This window comes from Rhinoraja longicauda, chromosome 18, assembly GCF_053455715.1.
Source record: "Rhinoraja longicauda isolate Sanriku21f chromosome 18, sRhiLon1.1, whole genome shotgun sequence".
NCBI lineage: Eukaryota > Metazoa > Chordata > Chondrichthyes > Rajiformes > Arhynchobatidae > Rhinoraja > Rhinoraja longicauda.
The window spans coordinates 9,686,431-9,708,923 of record NC_135970.1 but is presented as its reverse complement, the minus strand read 5'-3'; the positions used below and the strand labels follow the sequence as shown (position 1 = coordinate 9,708,923).

The following is a 22,493-nucleotide window of genomic DNA, read 5'->3' as shown; positions in this document are numbered from 1 at the left end:
CCTGGCTCTCCACTCTGCAATGGACCACTTGGACACTAAAATGCTGTTGTTCATAGACTACATCTCTGCATTCAACACCATCCAGCTCAGGGAACTGGGACTTTGCGAATCTCTCTGTAACTGGATTCTCAATACCCTCATCAACAGAACACGAATGGTGCAAATTGGCAAGACTTCCTCCATGATAACCATCAGTACAGGAGCACTTTACAGCCATGTGTTCAGCCCTCTGCTCAACTCGCTCTGTACCCATGACCGTGAAACCGGACTCAGTTCCAACTCCATCTTTAAATCCACTGACTACACCACCATTGTTGGATGAATTACAGATAATGATGAATTACAGATAATCAGAGGAAGGGAGATCAATCGTCTGAATGAATGGTGCTAGAACAACAACTTTGCTCTCAGCATCAGTAAAAACAGGGAACTGATTGTTGACTTTGGAAAAGGAAGGCCAACGATCCACAAACCTGTCTTCATCGAAGGAGAGAGTCAACAACTTCAAGTTCCTGGGCGCGCATATCACTGAAGATCTGCCCTGCACTCAGCACACTGACGCAATGAAAAAGAAAGCCCATCAACGCCTCCATTTCCACAGACGCTTGAGAAGATTTGGCATGTCGATGAATGCTCTCTTGAGCTTCTACAGGTGTACGGTAGAGAGCATATTAACTGGTTGCATCACAGCCTGGTTCGGCAACTCGAATGCCCAGGAGCGAACCTCTCCTTCGATGAAGACGGATGGATCCACTTTGTGGATCCTTGGCCTTACTCTTCTAAAGTCAACAATCAGTGCCTTGGTTTTACTGATGCTGAGACAAAGTTGTTGTGCTAGCACCATTCAATCAGATGATTGATCTCCCCCCTATACAAAATAGTAGTGAATGCTGCCCAGTCATCACAGGTACTGACTTCCCCACCATGGAAGGGATCTATGGGAGGCACTGCCTCAAAAGGGCAACCATCATCATCAAATAGACACACTCTCATTTCATTCCTGCCATCAGGAAGTGGGATAGGAGCCTAAAAACTGTAACATCCAGGTTTAGGAACAACTTCTTCCCAACAACTATCTGGCTATTGAAACTAGGAACTCCAATCTATGAACTGCTCTGATTGCAATAGGGACTTGGGCTTTGTTTTTGTTTTTATGCTTTTTTATTATTTTTACTTTATTGAACTTTTTGTTGTTTATTATGGAATCTACTGAGTGCTATGTTTACATACCTCTTGTGCTGCTGCAAGTGAGAACTTCATTGTTCCATATTGGGGAAATAGGACAATAACAACACTCGATATCATGAATGGTTATAGATAAGGTCGAGCAGTCGAGAACTAGATGCATAGTTTTAAGGTGAGAATGAAGAGATTTAAAAGAGACCTGAAGAGTAATTTCTTCCCACAGAGGTGGGATTAATTTGTGGTGGGATTAATCCCCAATTAATTTGTATACATTGTGTATGCAAGCAAAGAATTTCACTGTGCCTAGTCACATGTGACAATAAAGTATTCCTATTCCAGAAGTTGGTGCGTGTATGGAACAAGCTGCCAGGCGAAGCTGTGGAAGTGGATGCAATGGTGATGTTTAAAAGACAGGTGTATGGATTGAAAAGGTATAAGGACCAAACACAGGCAAATGGGACTACCGAGTTGTAAAACCTGGTTGGCTTGAGTTGAGCAGGAGGTCCTGTTTCCCTGCTGCAGACTCATGACTACATTTCCTGGGTTCTGTATTTACTTAAAAGTTGTTCATCTCCAGCATCCTTCAATTCAAATTAAAAGTCATCGGCTTGAAACCACAGCTCTGCCTCTCTCTCCACACAGATGCCACTTAATATTTTGTGCTGCTATTTACAATTCTCACCACCTGTTTCGTATTTTGCCTAACTGATAAACAATTACAACTAAAGTCTTCTCAAAGTAGATGGAGTACAGATGCTGTAGAAGGGTGGCAAGGTGGTGCTGTAGGGCGGCAAGTTTGCACAGTGGTACAGTTGTTGCCTTACAGCGCCGGAGACTTGGGTTCGATCCCAACTACGGGTGCTGTCTGTAGGGAATTTGTACGTTCTCCCCGTGACCACGTGGGTTTTCTCCGAGATCTTCGGTTTCCTCCGACACTCCAAAGCCATACAGGTTTGGAGGCTAGTTGGCTTGGTATAAGTGTAAATTGTCCTTAATGTGTGTAGAATAGTGTTAATGTGTGGGGATCGCTGGTCGGTGCAGACTCAGTGGGCTGAAGGGCTTCTTTCCGTGCTGAATCTCTAAATTAAACTAAACTAAACTGTTGAATTAAGACAGAGGATAGAATAATAACAGCAGGAGAATTACAGCAGTTTTAAGATTATTGTTTTTCCTATCATAATTTGAGTAATCCCAAATCCTGTGCTAAACAAGTAAATGAGCAAAGGGTAGAGGTAAATATTTACCAGCCATGCATTCTTTCAGGTATGCTGGAGGGGAATTGCCTGTTTTTTCTCCATTGCAATCTGAAAATAAAGTATACCATAATGTTATAATGCAATTATCGGATATGTAGCAGCAAATATCAGAAAAGGTATACTAGAAATGGGGGAATTTGACTCAACCCATTTGGAGAAATACTCCAACGAATATGGATTCAAATGCATTGCGACTGTTTGTACAGTAGAAAAAGACACGAGACCATTTGGGTTAAAGTTAAAACCAATGGTTCATTTGTACATTTGTCCTGAGCCACCTCCATTGCCATAGTGAGGCCACATGCAAACTGTAGGAACAGCACCTCGTATTCACTCAGGTATCTTACAAACTAATGGCACCAACATTGAATTCTCCACTTTTAAGTAATACCATCCTCATCCCCCTCTCGTTTTCCTCTGCTCTGCCACTCCAATTCTGACCCATTGCAACCCGTCCCCTTTCACCTATGTAATGAATGCAACGTTTGTATTCGTCATCAGTATGTATATGCGGGCACCCTCTGGAGGCCAGGCTTTTCATTAAAATAGAGTTGGACTACTCACAGATCTTATGGGTGTCGGACGACTCTTTATTGTGCTAGTCACAGTGGAGCAGTACACATACATTACAACATACATTCCTCCCTCTGGCTTCACTCTTCGTCCCTTCTTACCCTTTTGTCTCCTTCTTGTCTTTGTCCACTCATCTGTCAATCTAACCCCATTCACTCTGCCTTCCTTTTTACCACGATCAGTCTGATGAAGGTGCCCGACCTATCCAGTCCCTCCACAGATGCTGCCTGACTCGCTGAGTCTTCCAGCACTTTGTGTTTTGCTTCATTTGTATTCATTAGTGATATCTGTCTCACATGCGTCACACTTACAGTTTTAATCTTTCCGGAAATTTCTAGTAAATTACTTGTTCGTATTCAATTGTTAACTGAAAAAAAATGCCCTATCATTTAGCCTGCAACTAGGAAGGGCAATTGTCTTGTACAATAAACATTCTCTTTGACGCCAATGTCTGCATTTGAGAATAATATTTTTTTAAGTTCTATCCGAATCCATGATGTCACTGTTCAAGGATTTAACAAAGCCAAAACTGCTGGATCTGTTATTATCAATCAGAGCAACTGAGAGGAACAGCAAGGGAAAGGTGACACCTAATATCAGCCAACTGATCAATGGGGAGGGAGGGACATCATGGATTCGGATAGAACGTTAAAAAATATTATTCTGGACAATCTGTTTTAGAACGTAGACGTAGAACAGTGCATCCACTCACCCTCTGTGTAAAGAACGTGCCCCACATATCTCCTTTAAACCTGCCCCTCTCACCTTAAACATGCCGACTACTATTTGATTCTACCACTCTGGAAAAAAAAGGTATGTAAGAGGTAGAAAAAAGTTTCTTACCATTATAACCTTTCCAAAATTCAGTCTGAGAAAGAGGAAGAAAACTGTTAGAACACTGATTGCTGCAAAAGGGAAAGGCATAATAAGGCAGTTACAAATACATATTGATGTTTGAGCTAACTTTTCTTCTGCTCCTTGAGATTCCCTGGTACATCAAGCATTCCTTCAGTGGAGGGAAGGACTCCTGTTCTCCGCAAACTTGGCTCCTATTAGGAATTTATCAGCAGAAATGTTCATACATGAATCTATGCCTTTCTGCAGATGGCATTCAATGTTCCCTGTATCCATGCACGATGGGGGTGGTAGTGGGGGTGGGGGTGGTGGTGGGGGTGGGGGTGGTAGTGGGGGTGGGGGTGGTAGTGGGGTTGGGGGTGGGGGTGGTGGTGGGGGTGGGGGTGGTGGTGGGGGTGGGGGTGGGGGTGGTAGTGGGGGTGGGGGTGGTAGTGGGGTGGGGTGGGGGTGGTGGTGGGGGTGGGGGTGGTAGTGGGGTTGGGGGTGGGGGTGGTGGTGGGGGTGGGGGTGGTAGTGGGGGTGGTGGTGGGGTGGTAGTGGGGGTGGGTGGTAGTGGGGTTGGGGGTGGTGGTGGGGGTGGTAGTGGGGTTGGGGGTGGTAGTGGGGGTGGGGGTGGTAGTGGGGTTGGGGGTGGGGGTGGGGGTGGGGGTGGGGGTGGGGGTGGGGGTGGGGGTGGGGATGGGGGTGGGGGAGGGGTGGGGGTGGTAGTGGGGGTGGGGGTGGTGGTGGGGATGGTGGTGGTGGTGGGGGTGGGGGTGGGGGTGGGGGTGGGGGTGGGGGTGGTGGTGGGGGTGGGGGTGGTGGCGACGGTGGTGGTGGTGGGGGAGTGGGTGAGGGTAGGGGTGGTGGTGGGAGTGGTGGTTGGGGTGGGGGTGGGGGCGGCGGCGGTGGTGGTGGTGTAGGTGGGGATGGTTGCGATGGCGGAGGAGTGGAGGGGGCGGCACAAGTCGAGGTGGTGTCGACAGCCCAACCAGACAGTAGGTCAGTCCGCTAAAACCAAAATCTGTTATAAAGAGGTCAGTAAAAATGAGGGTTTACTGTACTACCATGTTGGTGTTGAGGATAAGAACCAAATCAGACAGACCCTACTACATTCTCTCAGACATCTAGTCAGGTGAACTGATCAGAATATTTGTTTACAAGCAACGTTCCATCACAAATCCTGGGAAAAAACTGACACCCCCAAACCCCCACCCCCACCCCCACCCCCATCCCCACCACCACCCCCACCATCACCACCACCATCACCACCCCCACCATCACCACCCCCACCATCACCACCACCATCACCACCCCCACCCCCACCATCACCACCCCCACCATCACCACCACCATCACCACCCCCACCATCACCACCCCCCACCCCCACCATCACCACCCCCACCCCCACCATCACCACCCCCACCCCCACCATCACCACCCCCACCCCCACCATCACCACCCCCACGATCACCACCCCCAGCCCCACCATCACCACCCCCACCACCACCATCACCACCCCCACCCCCACCATCACCACCACCACCATCACCACCCCCACCATCACCATCACCACCATCACCACCACCATCACCACCACCACCATAACCACCACCATCACCACCACCCCCACCCCCACCATCACCACCCCCACCATCACCACCCCCACCCCCACCCCCACCATCACCACCACCATCACCCCCCATCTCTGACTGGTATTTATGAACCAAACGCATTTTTACAATAATCTAGTAGTTTTGACGATAGCTAGCTTTGCTTTATTTCGGGACTCCAGATTTATTAAGTTACTTAAATTCTCCAGGTACTACGGTGGGATTTGTACTATTGTGCCGAGATCAATGTCCCAGAATTCTGTCTACTCGTCCAATAACCTACCTAATTTACTAGCATGCCCATGGGATGAAAATAACGTTATTCAGGCAGAGTGTTGCAAGTCTTTGGGTTTTTCTGCTTCAGAGAGCTGTGTTATTGAGCATAATCAAAGTTGAGATCAATATATTTTTTGAACACAAACAGAATGAAAGGTTTTGAAGAATTGGCAGGGCAGTGAATGACGCAAAGATTCAGCTAGGATCTCATCAAATGGTTGAGGGCCAATATGACTTACTCCTGCTTTAATTTCTTCAATTATTAACTGTGTGGTTTATTAATCTCAGGGCCAATATCATCGCAGAGCCAATATTTTGAGCGTCTGGCAATGCTTAAAGCTGGCCTGTGCAGGTTAAAAGCAGCCATCTTAAAGCCTGCCTGCACCTCAAATGGGGATGTGTAATAGCTCTAGCAAATGGGGGCACACTTCTGGATTTCATCTGGTTTGGGAGACATCGAAGAGTGGCCCATCAAGGGAGATCGAGGGCTCCAAGGTTGTGTGATGCAACAGTGGGGGTTCTCATGAAGGAGCTGCAAGTTCAAAGAATTGTTCATTGTTCTTTATCCAGTGGGGAGACAAAAGCACATTCATAAGGGCGTGGAAGGGCTGGGCTGTGGAGATCCCAGCCAGGAATCAAACCCACACACACGGACACAGAGCACAACAAAATCAGTTACTTAAGCAGCACAGTCATAGACTGCTGCTTTCAAATACCACTTTCAAATCTTAATCCTAATCTTCGCCCTCACCCTAACTGATCCCAGCCTCCTAAACCAGTCTCTCCAAATTACTAAGCATGACTGCTCCTTCAACAACATCTTTTAATCAAACTGTCAGGGATTATTGGGAGAAGGCAGGAGAATGAGGTTGAGAGGGAAAGGTAGATCAGCCATGATTGAATGGTAGGGTAGACTTGATGGGCCAAAAGGCCTAATTCTGCTTCTATAATTTATGAATTTATAAATTTATATTTAATCTGAGCACCTTGTTATAACCATTTGTCTGGGTGCATAAACAGAAATATAGGATTAACGAAAAAAGCTTATATGCCAGGTCAACATACCGGTTAGCAGTGGGGCTAATAATCTCAGATGAATAGAAGAACAAACGCAAGAGGGGACAACTGCCCTGCCACCTACAAACCGATGCCCGAACCCAGCTGCAGCAATAGCCTCGTACTGTAACGATGCACCACACCACCGTTCATCCACCACAATCTCCATTAACGGTGAATATTATTCATGAGGTGAGATTTGTTGCCAGGTGGACACAACAATAGAATCACCCAACAATATAGGCACAGGTCCTGTTTGCCATGTGCACCCCTCAACACGTCTCACCTCATGGCTAATACGCACTGTTAATGGACCACAATCTCATTCAAACACACGCATGGCAGCCGCAAACAGACTGTAATCCCTCTTGCAGGTTAAGATCAGGCAGCATTACAGGCAGCAGGAGCTAAACATTGGGGGAAAAGCAGGGCAGCTCGGAGGAGAATGCACAATGTTTGGAGTGGCCTTTGTTACATCTAGAATACAAGGAAGTGGACACAGGAGTAGGCCACCAGGCTCCTCAAGCCTGTCCTACCATTCAATATGATCAGGCTGATCTATCTGGCCTCATCTCCTCCTGTGCCAGTTCCCCATGACGCTCAATTCTTCAGAATGTCACTAGTTTACCTATCTCCACATTAAATATATCTAATAATCTGGCCTTCACCACCCTCAGAGACCGAAAACTTCAGAGGTTCACTACCCTCTAAGAGAAGAAGTTTCTATTTACCTCAATGTTAAATGACTGGCCCCTTATTTGGTAGTTATGTCCTCGTGTTTAATGACTCTCCACTACTGAAAATTATCTCAACACCTTCTTAGGATCTCATATGTTTGAATAAAGTCACCCTCATTCTTCTTTTGAACTCTATTGAATACAGACCCAAACTTTCCAGCCTCTCTTGATCGGGCAAACCTCCCATGCTAGGAATTAGCCTGATGAAACTCTTTAGGACTGCCTCCAATTTTAATATTCTTTTGTAGGCGACCAAAACTGTGCACAATATTCCAGGCGTGGCCTGGAACAAACATCTCTATTCTCAAATTCCAATTCCTTTGCATTAAATGTCAAAATGTCATTTTCCCTTTTAACTGAACCTATCTGCAAACATTTAGTGATTCATGCACTAGAACACCCAGTTCCCTCTAAACCTCAGTGACTGAGCCAAGCCCAGATTATGACTGTATCCTCATATCTAACATTCATTATCCCCGTATTTAGAGACCACCCAAAAGTCAGCAGGAATTAGACGATCAGATGTACAGGGAGATTGCAGATAGCTATAAGGATAATGCAGTTGTATTAGTGGTAGATTTCAACTTCCCTAATATTGACTGGGTCTCACATAAGGCGAAGGGCTTGGATGGAATGGAAGGTGTTAAATATAACCCTTAATCAATATACAGAGGGGTGTCCAGAGAGGGTGCAATGCTGGACCTCCTCTTGGGGAATGAGGTAGGGGAGCATTTTGGGAGTGGGGAGCATGATTCTATTAGTTTTAAAGTAGTTATGGGGAAGTATAGGACAGGTCCACAAGTTAAGGTCCTAAATTGGGGAGGGTTGATTTTGGAAGCATTAAGAGGGATCCTGCAGAGGTCGAATGGTTGAGTCTATTTGTAGGTCAGGGAATGGCTGGCAAGTGGGAGGCTTTCAAAAGTGAGTTAGCAAGAGTACAGGGACAGTTTGTTCAAGTTAAGGTGAAGGGCAAAGCTGGAAAGTTTAGGGAACCCTGGTACTTGAGTGATGTTGGAAATTGTGGCAGGATTATACAGTAAATGATGGAGACCCTGGATAGTGTTGTGGAACAGAGAGATCTAGGAGTACAGATGCATGGTTCCCTGAAAGTGGTGGTTGAAGTGAACAGAATGGTGAAGAAAGGGCTTGCACGCTTGCTTCATTGGGAGGGGTGTTGAGTATAAACATTTGGACAGTCAAAATGCAAATGTCATTGGTAAGACCATACTTGGGGTATTGTGCGCAGTTCTGGCCACTGAACTATAGGAAGGATGTCATTAAGTTGGAAAGGGCGCAGAAAAGATTCCTGGACGTGGGCTTGTGTTATACGGAGAGGTTGGATGGGCTGGGACTATTTTCTTTGGAGCATCGGAGGGTGAGGGATGATCTGATTGAAGTATACAAAATCATGAGGGGCATGGATAAAGTGAACATTCACAATCTTTATCTCAAGTATTCTAAGACTAGAGGGAGTTCATGAGAATGAGAGGGGATCTTGTTGAAACATATAATTTTTTTCTGGGCCGCGACATGGCAGATGTCAAGACATTTCTACTCATTGGAACATCTTGAACAAAGCGGCATAGTTACGAGGTTAGTGACTGTTCATTTAATACTGATGTATGGAAGAACAGCTTCTCGCAGATGGTGTTGAATCTTTGGGATTCTCTGTTCTGGGCGGTTGTGGGGGCTGGATCGTCAGAGGTATTTAAAGAGGAGATAGATACATTTTTGAAATATCCAGCAATTGAATACAATGGAAAACTGGTACAGATGAATAAGGCGCTGCACGCAGCTAGAAGGCCCCCAACAGAGTGCCGCGCGCAGCTAGAAATTGGCCTACAGGGAAGTCCCTGAGATCGGGCCAAGGTCGGAGTCTCGAGGTCAGAGTCCCTGGAGGTCAGAGTTCTGGCAGAAGGAGTCCTGGCAGTCAGGCAGAGGTCGAAGTCCCTGGACGTTGGGCCGTGTTGGACGGGCCATGTCGCCGAGAACAAAGGGGGGCCAGGTGTGGGGCGGGGGTGCTAAGAACTAAGGGGGGCCTGGCGTGGGGGCCACCAAGAACAAAGAGGAACCGGGAGTGGAGGGGCCACCGACAACTAAGGGGGACTTGGTGTTTAGGGGGGGGGGGGTGCTGAAAACAAAGAGGGACCCGGCGGGGGGGAGGGACGAAGAAGGGACCAACATTACAACATTACTTAAAGAGTATTTTTGTAACTTTGTTGGCACCTTTGTGGTGACTCTTTTGTGTACTTTGTATGCAAAAACAAAAGAATCTCACTGTATCTAGGTACATGTGACAACAGAGTATCATCATGAGGCCCGGGATACAGCAGCCATGATCATATTGGATGGTGAGCAGGCCCGAGGTGCCAAGTGGTCCATTGCCAAATCTATTTTCTCATGTTCTTAACCAGACCAAGGAATGGTGCAAGAGCCAAAAGATAGTGAAGACAAATCGCTCCATAACCAGATCTGACACTCAGTCAGAGACATAGTGGACAACATGATTCCAATTTTAGCTTGAAGACCAGACTTGCTTATGATAATTTACCCAGAACAGGAATCCTCATTAATCTCTCATCTGCCCTGACTACATGCCAGGTGAGAGATTAATGCGGATTCCTGCTCCACAGTTACAGTCGTTGAGTCTGAGCTGATAACCTCAGAAAGTCACAGTGTTTGAGTTGGAAAGCTGGGGTTCACAACTTGTGCAGGCTGAGTTGTATTTGTTCCTTTACTATGATATTCCATTATGATAAATTCAAGTTGTTGTGTTTAAACTGCACAACTGTGTCTTGCATTATAAGAAAATAACTGCAGATGCTGGTACAAATCGAAGGTATTTATCATATCATATCATATCATATATATACAGCCGGAAACAGGCCTTTTCGGCCCTCCAAGTCCGTGCCGCCCAGCGATCCCCGTACATTAACACTATCCTACACCCACTAGGGATAATTTTTATTTATTTTTTTACATTTACCCAGCCAATTAATTCACAAAATGCTGGAATAACTCAGCAGGTCGGGCAGCATCTCGGGAGAGAAGGAATGGGTGACATTGGGTGAAGGAATGTCACCCATTCCTTCTCTCCCGAGATGCTGCCCGACCTGCTGAGTGTCTTGCATTAGTTCTGATGAAGGGCAATCTATTTTATTTCCAGCGCATACAGAATTGGCTTCATGGAAGGAAGCAGAGGATGGTGGTGGAGGTGTGTTTTTTACACTGGAGGCCAGTGACTAGTGGTGTACCTCAGAGATTGGTGCTGGGGCCTGGTGCTGTTTGTACAGCAGGCTCTTGATCAGCTGGGCAAGTGGGCTGAGGAATGACTAATGGAGCTAAATGCAGATAAGTGTGAGCTGTTGTATTTTGGAAAGTCAAACCTGGGCAGAACCTTCACAGTAAATAGTAGGGCCCTGGGGTGTGTTGTAGAGCAGAGAGGTCCAGGAATCCAGGTACATAGTTCCCTTAAAGTGGCATCACAGAGAGTTAGGGTGGTCAAGAAGGCCTTTGGTACATTGGCCTTCATCGGTCAGTGTATTGAGTATAGAAGTTAGCCGTTATGTTATAGTTGTACAAGATGTTGGTGAAGCCATGCTTGGAGAACTGTATTCAGTTTTGGTCACTCTGCTATAGGATGGATGTCATTACGCTGGAAAGTGTGCAGAGAAGATTTACGAGAATGTTTCCAGGATTTGAGGGGCGGTGCGAGAGGGAGAGAAATGGGCAAGCTCGGACTTTATTCCGTGGAGCACAGGAGGCTGAAGTGTGATCTTATAGAGATATATAAAATCATGAGAGGAATAGATCGGGTAGACGCACAGAGTCTCTTGCCCAGAGCAGCGGAATCAAGAGGTGTTTTAAATCAGAGGGCAAAAGATAGGGTGAATGCACAGAGTCTTTTAATAAGGGTAGGGGAATCAAAAACAAGAAGCCATATGTTCAAGGTGAGTGGAGCAAGATTTAATACAAACCTGGTGGGGTTACATTTTCACTCAGAAGGTAGTGGGTACATGGAACAACCTGCCAGAGGAGGTAGTTAAGGCAGATACGAGAACAGCATTTAAAAGACATGGACAGGTGTATGGATAGGAAAGGTTTAGAGGGATATGGGCCAAACACAGGACCAGCTTAGTCATCTTAGTTGACATGGATGAGTTGTGCCACTGGGCCTGTTTCCATTCTGTATGACTCTATGCATCGTCTCAGGAGCAACACTTAACTGTTTTCCCTGTATGTACACCAAGCAAGACATCAATGCTCCGTTAATGAAGAACTGCCTATTAAAGGTAATATTGCATAGAACACTTAAAATCACTACTTTGACAAGGTGTAAATTTAACCAATTCACATCTATGATCATGAAAGCAAATATAGATAGAGAAGGCAAGGTTCTGAATCTCTTGATTCTGCAGTAGCTCTCATCCACACATACTCAAGGGATGTTTTGAATGCTTATGAACATCTGCTCTCAGAATTCTTAGCAAATTGCTTTCCTCGGTTAATATTCGCACCATTTCCAGCTTCAACAATCATCTGGCAACTTGAATAATATTTAATTAATACTGGCATTTAAAAAGTCATTTAAAAATGTAATTGTTAGTGTCCTCACAGTACACTCAATAAACATTCTAAATAAAGGTCATTTCTGGTTTTGTCACTTACTGTTTGCTCATCATTCTCAAACACTTCACGAGCCTCCTCAAAGTCACAATATTCGGATATACATTCTCTTTCCAAATTTCCTGACCTTCTCTCTTCCAAGAAACTATTGGCTCGCCGGATTCGTTTCAACATGGAGAATGCATCCCGTGTCTTGAGGAACACTGGAGAGGGGAAGAATAACAATACACCAGGAGACGTGAAGAATGTGTCGAATACAGTAGGTAACAGGTTGTTGCTCAAACAAATGTCAGAATTCGTTCTCACTGCCCACACCATCAAGCTTACCGAGGACTGGAAAACTGGATGGGTGAACTCCCTTTAGAGTTTTAGACTTTGGAGAAACAGGCCCTTCGGCCCACTGAGTCCGGGACGACCAGCGATCGCCCCATACGCTAGCACCATCCTAAACACTATGGATCATTTACAATTTACAGAAGCCAATTAACCTACTAACGTGCACGTCTTTGGAGTGTTGGAGGAAACCAGAGTACCCGGAGAAAACCCACGCTGTCACAGGAAGAGTGTACGAACGCCGTGCAGACAGCACCTGTAGTCAGGATCAAAGCCAGGTCTCTGGCGCTGTAAGGCAACAACAACCGCTGCACCTCTTATAGTAACTCCTCTTACAGTAACGCACTTGGTTTTCAGGTGAGCGATGAGGAGCCAAACCCAAAATGTTGACAATTCCTCTCTTTCCCCCTAACTCCCCCCTCCCCCCACCCCACCACCTCCAAAAGTTTATTTTTTCCCCATTATTCAATCATTAAGATATAAAAGCATGTTCAGAAAAAAAACTATAAAGCCGTCAACCATGGACCTGTTGCTATCCAAAATGGAAGCCTGTCTATTGAAATATTTCGATATGCACATGGAATACTCCTCTTAACCTTTGTCTAGCCTAATCTGCTGGTAAGCATGTAGTATGTCAAGGGTTGCAAAGGTCTGTCTTCCGACAATCTGAGCGAACAAATCATCTACAATGTATCTGTCTATGTTGATTGTTAACAAATTATCTCCATAGCTCCTAATCAAGTCAAGTCAAGTCAATTTTGTTTGTATAGCACATTTAAAAACAACCCATGTTGACCAAAGTGCTGTACATCAGTACATAAGAAACGAACATACAATGGCACACAAACACACCAGCACATACATAAACAGTTCACAGCGCCCCCTCAGAGGACCTCAAACGCTAGGGAGTAGAAATAGGTTTTGAGCCTGGACTTAAAGGAGTCGATGGAGGGGGCAGTTCTGATGGTGCTATCCACAGTATCTTCACAAGAACAACTGGAGCAGCACATTGAGAAAACTTAACCAATTCTTGCTTCCTGTTGTTTATGCAGTTTTTCTACAGTTTTTCTTCACATGTCCAGTTTTCATCATTCTGCTATAGGAAGGATGCCATTAAACTGGAAAGAGTTTGGAGAACATTTACGAGGATGATGCCACTGCTCAAGGGCCTGAGATATAGGGAGAGGTTGGGCAGGCTAAGAATTTATTCCTTGGAGTGCAGAAGGCTGTGGGGTGATTTTTAGAGGTGTATAAAATCATAAGGGGAATAGGTAGGATGAAAATACAGAATCTTTTCCAAGGTAGGGACAGCAAAAACTAGACGACATAAGTTTAAGGTGAGGGAGGAAAGAGTTAATAGAACAACATTTCCACACAGAGGGTGGTTGATATAGGGAATGAGCTGCCAGAGGAAGTAGCTGAGGTATGTACAATAACAACACCTACAAGATATTTTGTCAGGTACAGGGATAGGATAGATTTTGAAGGGATATTGGCCAAATGCAGGCAAATGGGACTAGATTAGATCTCGGTCGGCATGGATGTATTCAGCCAAAGGGCCTATTTCTGTGTTGTCTGACTTTTTAAGTGTGAAGGGAGGTGAATGACTCCTTCAGCTTCAAAGCACCGTCAGGCTAAATTCCTATTCACACATCACCAATAATGCAGCACCAGTGTCAGTTTCCATTGCCATTCCCTTTCCTTCAATATGTGCTGCCTTCTGGAAAGATTCATTCTAACTACATGAATAGTCCAAACCACCTCCTTCACCACGCTCATACATGAGATACTCTTTACTCTCCTCCCAGTGGGCTTCACACTGCTTGATTACTGCAATTTTCCAGCGGCTGGCTTTGTATTTCAGGTAAACAACTGAGAATGTCCAATTACCTCAATTATGGCAGCAGAATCTTTACGCCTGCACTCATTAGCCCAAGTTTGCATGTTGTCACAAGGGTAACATCGCTCTTTTAGGTCAGCTGCCTATTCCGGAAGGTTCACTCCAGATAGGCCCCAGCTTATAAACATACTGAGTCTTCACTGGGTCACGTGGCAAACTCTACACTTTCTCCACTGCCTGTCTGAAATGCAATTTCTTTACACCAAGCAGACTATTTTGAATACCAAAATCATGGATTCCTCAACATGACGGCAGCACCGTGGTGCAGTTGGTGGAGCTGCTTCCCCATAGCTCTTGCAACCTAGTTTCAATTCAGACCGGATCTAGACTGCAGCTAGGTGGTGCAGTTAGGACGGCACAGTGGCATTGAGGTAGAGTTGCTGCCAGAGATCCGAGTTCGATCCTGACTATGGGTATTGTCAGTACAAAGTTTGCACGTTCTCCCTGTTTTTTCCCCATGGGTTTTCTCTGGGTGCTCCAGTTTCCTCCCACACTCCAAAAACGTGCAAGTTTGTAGGTTAACTGGCTTCTGTAAATTGTCCTTAGTGTGTAGGATAGAACTAGTGCATAGGTGATTGCTGGTCAGCGCAGACTCAGTGGGCAGAAGGGCCAGTTTCCACGCTGTATCTCTAAACTGAAAACCTCCAGAGCCGTCCATATAAGGTTTGTGTACTGTCCGAGCAACAGCATGGGTTGTGTCCAGGTGCTCAAGTTTCCTCCAAAATGCATAACATAGAGTAGGTAGGTCAATTGCTCATTATGTAGGTGAGTGGTGGGACTCAGGAGGTGGGGATGAGTTGAAGTGAACCCAAGGAGACTAAAAGGGATAATGATGTAAATGGGTGCTTAAATGGTTCGTGCGGACTCAGTGGGGTGAAGGGCTGTTTGTGTGCTGCAAGATACCATGAATCTATCTCCTCCAAATCTGTACCATAGTCACTGTGCACCAACGAATCACAGAACTGCAACAAGGCGAGCAGCATTTTCATTAGATCTGTTAAATTTGAAGAATGAGACTAGGGGTAGGCTCTTGTGCTTCCAAACTCAATAAATGTCTCTTATCTCCTGAAATTAAAACAGAAAATTCTAGAAATGTTCAGCTAGTCAGGCAGCATTTGTGGAGAGAGAAACAGAGCCAATATTTTGGGCCGAAAATCTTTCATCCCATTCTGGGTTGGCAGGAGCCAGCAAAAATTAACAATCGACCCATTGGTAGAAAAGTGTTCCGAATGACATCGATTAGCAAGAATCCCAATATTCTGACATCATCCACATGTTGAAATGTTTTCAAACTTCACTCCTGAAAAGCTCAGCCTTAATATTTGGATGATGCCTTAGATTCCATTATCAGTGGAAATAGATCTCCCTTTACCTTTTTAAATTCCTAGGAAAATAATCCTAATTTCCCTAATCATCTTCATAACTTGACCCTGGTGTTTCAGACATTATCCTGGTAAATTTACTCGGCACTCCCTCCAAGACCTGGACTCTATAACTGTGGAAAAGCTTCCAACTATTTATTAAAATTCTCTAGATATACAGGCCAACATTCAATGAGCTAATTTGATTGTTTTCATGAACCAGCCCGTATTTTTTTCATAAATGTGAGGACTCACAAGTCTGTTTGGATTGCCATGGCAGCTGTTACTCACTCTTTAGAAAGTATTCTGTTCTAACTTTTGAGGTAAAATGTGACTAAGCTCCCAGCCGCAAATGGCAGCATCCATTTGTCACTGTCTGGTCAGTATGTTAAATCAATTAACGTTTCTTTGTAAGTTAATGCTACATGGCCACCAGTCCTGATACGATCAACAATCTTAGATGCACAGCTTTTTATCATATCATCTACAAATTGGTCCATTTAAGATTTGTGTTAGGCAATGATAATAATGAATATGAAGCTGAGATAGTGGTGTGTAGGATGTGAGTAGACGTTTATCGAGCTGAATGTCCTCCTTTTGTTTTAGGATTAACTGTATACTCTTATAAGTACCTGGGTGTTTACCTGAACAATAAACTGGACTGGACTGATAACATTAATGCACTTTATAAGAAGGGCCAGAGCAGACTGCACTTGCTGAGGAGACTCAGGTCCTTTGGAGTGCAGGGGGCACTCCCGAGGACCTTCTTCTGCATTGTGGTGGCATCAGCCATTTTCTATGGAGTGGTCTGCTGGAGCAGCAGCATCTCAACTGCTGACAGGAAGAGACTTGATTAACTGATCAAGAAGGCAGTTCTTTCCTTGAATGCCCCCTCGACTCAGTGCAAACGGTGGGAGAGAGGAGGATGATGGCAAAGCTATCATCACTGCTGGACAACGACTCCCACCCCATGCAGGACACTGTCACTGCACTGAGTAGCTCCTTCAGTGACAGACATCTTCACCCCAAGTGCGTGAAGGAGAGATATCGACGGTCCTTCCTTCAAGATTCAAGATTCAAGCTGCTGTCAGACTGCATGACCAGCACTGCTCCCAGCAGACCAGTAAATAAAGATAATTATCTTTATTTTATTTATAATGAATGCTTATCTATTTTTGCTATCCACTTTGGTGCTGTAACCCTGCAAATTTTCCTGTTATGGGCCGAATAAAGGATTATTATTATCATTATTATTATTATTATTATTTGTGCCCAATTCTGTGAACTCCTTTCACTGCTGTTCATAAATGAAGCTGCTGGACAACATTGTTGGGGGCAAACTAGCATCCAACAGAGACACGAGAGACCGCAAATGCTGAACTCTTGAGCAAAACACAAACTGCTGGAGGAACTCAGCTGCCTGGCCCACCCAGCTGCCTGGCCCACCAGCTGCCTGGCCCACCAGCTGCCTGGCCCACCAGCTGCCTGGCCCACCAGCTGCCTGGCCCACCAGCTGCCTGGCCCACCAGCTGCCTGGCCCACTGAGTTCCTCCAGCAGTTTACTTTTTGCTTGCACCCATGGAGCAGCAAGCCTGACCATAGCCAATCAGCACAGAAACAGGCCCTTCAGCCCAGAGTCCGTGCTGACTGTCAACCACCCACTTTCACTGATCCCAAGTGCATCTCTATTTTTCTCTGCACATTCCCAACACCACTCCCCAGATTCTACACACTAGGGTGGTCAATTAACCAATCAACCTGCATGTGTTTGTGATGTGAAAGGAACAATCATCCCCAAGCCCATCCCACCATTCAGGTAAAGTGTGACTGATCTGCCCCCCAGCTCCATGGACCAATTCAGGAAAAATGTTCCCCATGTTGGGAGAGTCCAGAACCAGGGGGTCACAGTTTAAGAATAAGGGGTAAGCCATTTAGGACTGAGATAAGGACATGTTTTTACACCCAGAGAGTTGTGAATCTGGAATTCTCTGCCACAGAAGGCAGTGGAGGCCAATTCACTGGATGTTTTCAAGAGAGAGCTAGATTTAGCTCTTAGGGCTAAAGGAATCAAGGGATATGGGGAAAAAGCAGGAATGGGGTACTGATTTTAGATGATCAGCCATGATCATATTGAATGGTGGTGCTGGCTCGACGGGCTGGGTGGCCTACTCCTGCACCTATTTTTCCATGTTTCTATGTTTCCATACCCTTTGATATCCTAATCTCATGAGTCAAGTGACCCTCTACCTCCACTATCTTTTGGGGAACACCAGGCAGTTATTGCTGGATTTCTGTCCTAAAAGGCCATGTATAATCCTCTTGATCTGGAGTCCCTCTCTGTTCATTTTATCAAAATCCCTAACCATTGCGATCAACTTAATTACATCACCATTCAACCTTCCAGACTTATTGGAATACAATCAATATCATCTGATCTTTCTGCATAATTTAACTCTAACTCTTAAAGCCTTGGTACATTTTGGTAGATTTGCTCTATGGCCTTCCAATCACAACATTTCCTTTCTGATGTACAATGCCTTAGCAGAAAGCTATATTCCTGATGGCTATTCCATGAAAACTCTGTCCAATTAAAGTATAACTTTCTCCCCTTATTATTCCATATTTTCTTTGGACATCGATCTTTTTCTTCTCATCCCTCCCCTAAGTTAACTCCATTGCAATTAAATTCTGCATTTGGACCTGATGATTTGAGTTAGTGACACGAGTCCCATTTAACATCTCGTAGAAATGTTAACTAGCATGAACAAACATCAACATACATACCTTTCTCAGACCGGCAAAACTGTACAAACGCAAGGATCAAAACCTGCAAAGCCAGAGAATCTCTGATCAGCCGCATGGTTAGCAACTGCTAGAAGTCTGTAGCTAGCTGAGAGGCTAGAAAAATATCCTGGTTAATAGTACACCAGATCAACAGAGGGCAGCTTGCAAAACAGAGGGGTCACATTACAGAAGCAAAGAAGATGCTCTGTAATTCTACAGTCCAGTCAAGGCCACATAATGTTCTGTTTAGCATTAAAGAAATTAGGGGGAGAAGGAAAGAAAGATTTGAATTTGTGTGGGCATCACAGGACAGACTTTTATACCACAAGGAATACTGCATTCAGTTTCATGCATTTCACATCAGGAAGGAAATGTTGAGTTTGGAAGGGTACAGTAGGCGCAGCTTGTAGAGCAGCTGCTTTGCATTGCCACAGAACCGAGTTCAATCCTGACCTCAGGTGCAGTTTGTACGGAGTTAGCACATTCTCCCTATGACCGCATGGGTTTCCTCTGGGTGCTCCTGTTTACATGCAGCGGGGTACGTTAATTGACCTCTGTAAATTGCCCCAAGTAGGAAGGTTAATGATAACATCTGAAGTAAATTGTTGAGAATGTGGGGAGAATAAAAAATGGGATTAATCTCAGATGGGTAAATGGATGTTTAAAGGTTGGTGGAAACTCAGCAGGCTGAAGGGCCTGGTTCCATTTTGTATCTTTCTGCGACTTTAGAACACTGCTAAACAATTGACCATAAGAGTATATAGAGTACTTCCCAAGTGTAGTCAGTGCTGTATTCTAGCATTAATGGCGGATAGCATACAGGAAGTTCCACAATTAGCAGTGAATTAGTAACAGTATGATCTGTTTTATTGAGGGATAATGTCAATTGAGAGATAAATTTCAGCAAAACTGCCAGGAAGAACTGTCTTCCTCATTTTTGAAAGAGACCACCGAATATTTTATTTTTACCTGAAAGGGCAAAGGGGGCATTAATGTCATCTCTAAAAGGCATTGGCTCACACAGCACTGAAATCACAAGGTATGATTGCTGCAAACAGTGAGGACACAGTGAGGACATAAAGAACACCAGGGAGATTACGAGCAAATCAAATGGGGGAAAAAATATCAATGTGTGTCACTATTAACAAGAGTCTGCAAGTATAAACTGAGAAAAGAAGAGATTGAACCAAGGACTAACCAAACATAACAACTGTATCCAATGGCAGAACTGAGTGCAGTTGTTTACAGTAAAGTACTGTGATACTGGTTCCTACAAAATTAAAAAATCTCATTAAGAGTATTAACACTTGGAGATAAACTAGCCCCCCCCCCCTCGAATATGTGAAAGAATAGACAAGGCTTTGACAAATCCCAAGAGCTCAACACTGCAGAAACCTATTGGGACATAAAAGGTGCAGGGATTAAATTTAAAAGCTAATCAGAAAGGCCAAGGGGATGCATGAAAGCATATCAATAAATACAATCCCTTAGATTAGCATCACAATCACGCTGGAATTCCTCATACTTTAGCTGTGACTCATTTGAATATAGTTTCACCTCATGGGATTAAGTTTCACCCAGTGGTTCAATGTTACTTTATTGTCGCATGTACCGAGGTACAGTGAAATTCTTTATTTTTGTATTGTTCAGTAAAATCTTACTATACATAAACCCAATCATACTCAAGTACAAGAGTGCAAGAGCAGTAGATCACACTGAGTCAGTACATAAGAGTCCCCACGGTTCCAGTGCCCCATTTGCAAACAAGTGAATGGAAATACAATTACAAAGGAAAGGGTAGATTCTGTTCGAGACCAAAATGGTAGCCTGTGAATGGAAACAGAAGACCCGTGAAGTTTTAAATGGGTGTCTGAGTCAGCCTCTACATAGGATGAGCATGACAGATACATTAAGAGGGAAGATATACACAAAGTGCTGGAGTAACTCAGCGGGTCGGCCAGCATCTCTGGAGAAAAAGGATGGGTGGTGCTTCAGGTCGGGACCCTTCTTCACGCTGTCCGAAATGTCATGCAGCCTTTTCCGCTAGAGATGCCTCCCTAACCCGCTGAGTTATTTCTGCACTTTGTGTCTATCATCAGTATATACCAGCATCTGCAGTTACTTTCTATACATTAATAGGAAAGTATGTGAAGTACTAGAAATGATAAAATGATAGAGGGAGAGGATGCATGAAGACATCTAGCTTATTAAAAAATGGATGCATTGCCAAGTCAGGATAAAATGTATCCCTGTTTCTTACAAAAAGTAGCAAAAGGTCTGTCATTTTTGTATCCTCCTTGGCTACTGACATGGTTTTGGGAAAAATGGAAGATGACAAAAATATGGACCATTTTGTTTCATAAAGGATAAATCTATAGACAAGCTAACATCAGTTAAATATCTTTAATGGGCAAGTTATTTGAAACAAAAATTGAAGGGACACCATAAATCAGCATTTGGAGAGGCATTGGTGCGTCAACCAATTTGCATGGATTTATTAAGGGAAGGATTTATCTAAAAATCTGAACTGAATTGGTTGAGGTACTCACAAGAAACATCTATGAGGCCAATGCATTTAGTGTGCTCCATGTGGATTTTACAATGTTTGACAATGTTCCACAAGCCTGGAGTTTAGGAATATAAAAGTTTATATTCCTATATTCCAAGGGAAAACGACATTGTATTAAAAACTGACTCAGTGAGAAAAAGCAGAGGCTTATGATCAGCAGGCATTTTCATGACAAGATAGATGACTGGGGACTTGTTGGGTTCCACAAGTATCTTACATGGCCACTTGCTTTTCAGTGCGTATGTATACATTAATGATCACGATTTAAATCAAGTGGCCACGATTAAGAAGTTTGCTGATGTTTCTAATATTTACAGTGCGATCTCAAGGAAGAAAGTTCCAGACTGCAGGAAGATGCCTTAATTTATGACAGTGCAGAAGGTGGCCATTTGGCCCATTAGTTCCATTCACTGCAGTCCTTTCAATCCCATTCCCCTTCTCTTTATTTCCCTGAACTCTGCGACTTATTCTCTTTCACATGTCCATCAACTCCACTTTGATTCTTTTTGCTATGTATCTACATCTATGGGCAATTTACACTTACCAATTAACCGAAAGCCAATTTCCCTTTCCAATCGCATTCCAGTTTAGATTGGATTTCAATTTGCAGTTGTTATTCTTAAGCATATGTACACAATATTCGTTGTTTTCAAACAGCGCTGATCCTTGGTGGGCACATCGAGCACCAAGAACTCCATGCAAAAGTGAAAGGGCAAAGTTGAATCCTCTCTTTCAATGCCTCAGGATATTCCAAAGCTCATGAGGCCAGTGGAAGCGTGTAGTCAGCAATGCAGTGCACAAAATTATAGTAGTTACTTTGTGCTCTGCAGGATTCCACAAGCATCAGTGAGATAATGGGCAAAATAATTTGGGGGGGGGGGGGGAGTGGCATATAGTGCACCTTGATTGAGGATATATATTCAGCACTGTATGGCCTCTGTTGCTCTTCTATAACTGTAGGACCTTTTGCATCATTCCAAAGACAGAGGAGACAGAGGTTAATGCCTGAGTTCAACACTCTCCCAGTACTCTCCCAAAACGTTAATTTGCAAGTCGAATTGTTTGTAAGGAAGACACATTCAATGCTAGCATTTATATCAAGAGGACTGGAAGACAAAAACAGAGATGTAATGCTGAGGCTCTATAAGGTGCTGGTCAGGCTGTATTTGGAGTACCATGAGGAAATTTGGGCCCCATATCTGATGAAGGATGTGAGGAGAGGGTCCAGAGGAGGTTTACAAGAATGATTCCAGGAATGAGTGGGTTAGCCTATGATGAGCATTTGACACCACTGGGCCTCGACTCACTGGAGTTTAGAAGGTTGAGGGGGAACCTCATTAAAACTTACAGAATAATGAAAGGCATAGATAGAGTGGATGTGGAAATGATG

At 44.4% G+C, this 22,493-nt stretch overlaps 1 protein-coding gene across 1 annotated transcript in view; it reads right to left on the bottom strand.

Moving 5' to 3' along the window:
* Positions 1–18,691, bottom strand: part of f2 (coagulation factor II (thrombin)) — a 50,151-nt gene extending 31,460 nt beyond the window's left edge. Inside the window, exons 1-4 of the mRNA XM_078415089.1 lie at positions 18,535–18,691; positions 12,199–12,359; positions 3,858–3,882; positions 2,430–2,489 (exon numbers count right to left, since the gene is read on the bottom strand). Of these exons, the coding sequence (XP_078271215.1) occupies positions 2,430–2,489; positions 3,858–3,882; positions 12,199–12,359; positions 18,535–18,610 (322 nt within the window). The 5' untranslated portion in view covers positions 18,611–18,691. The remainder of the gene's footprint in view (positions 1–2,429; positions 2,490–3,857; positions 3,883–12,198; positions 12,360–18,534) is intronic.
* Between the last annotated feature and the right edge of the window lie 3,802 nt (positions 18,692–22,493).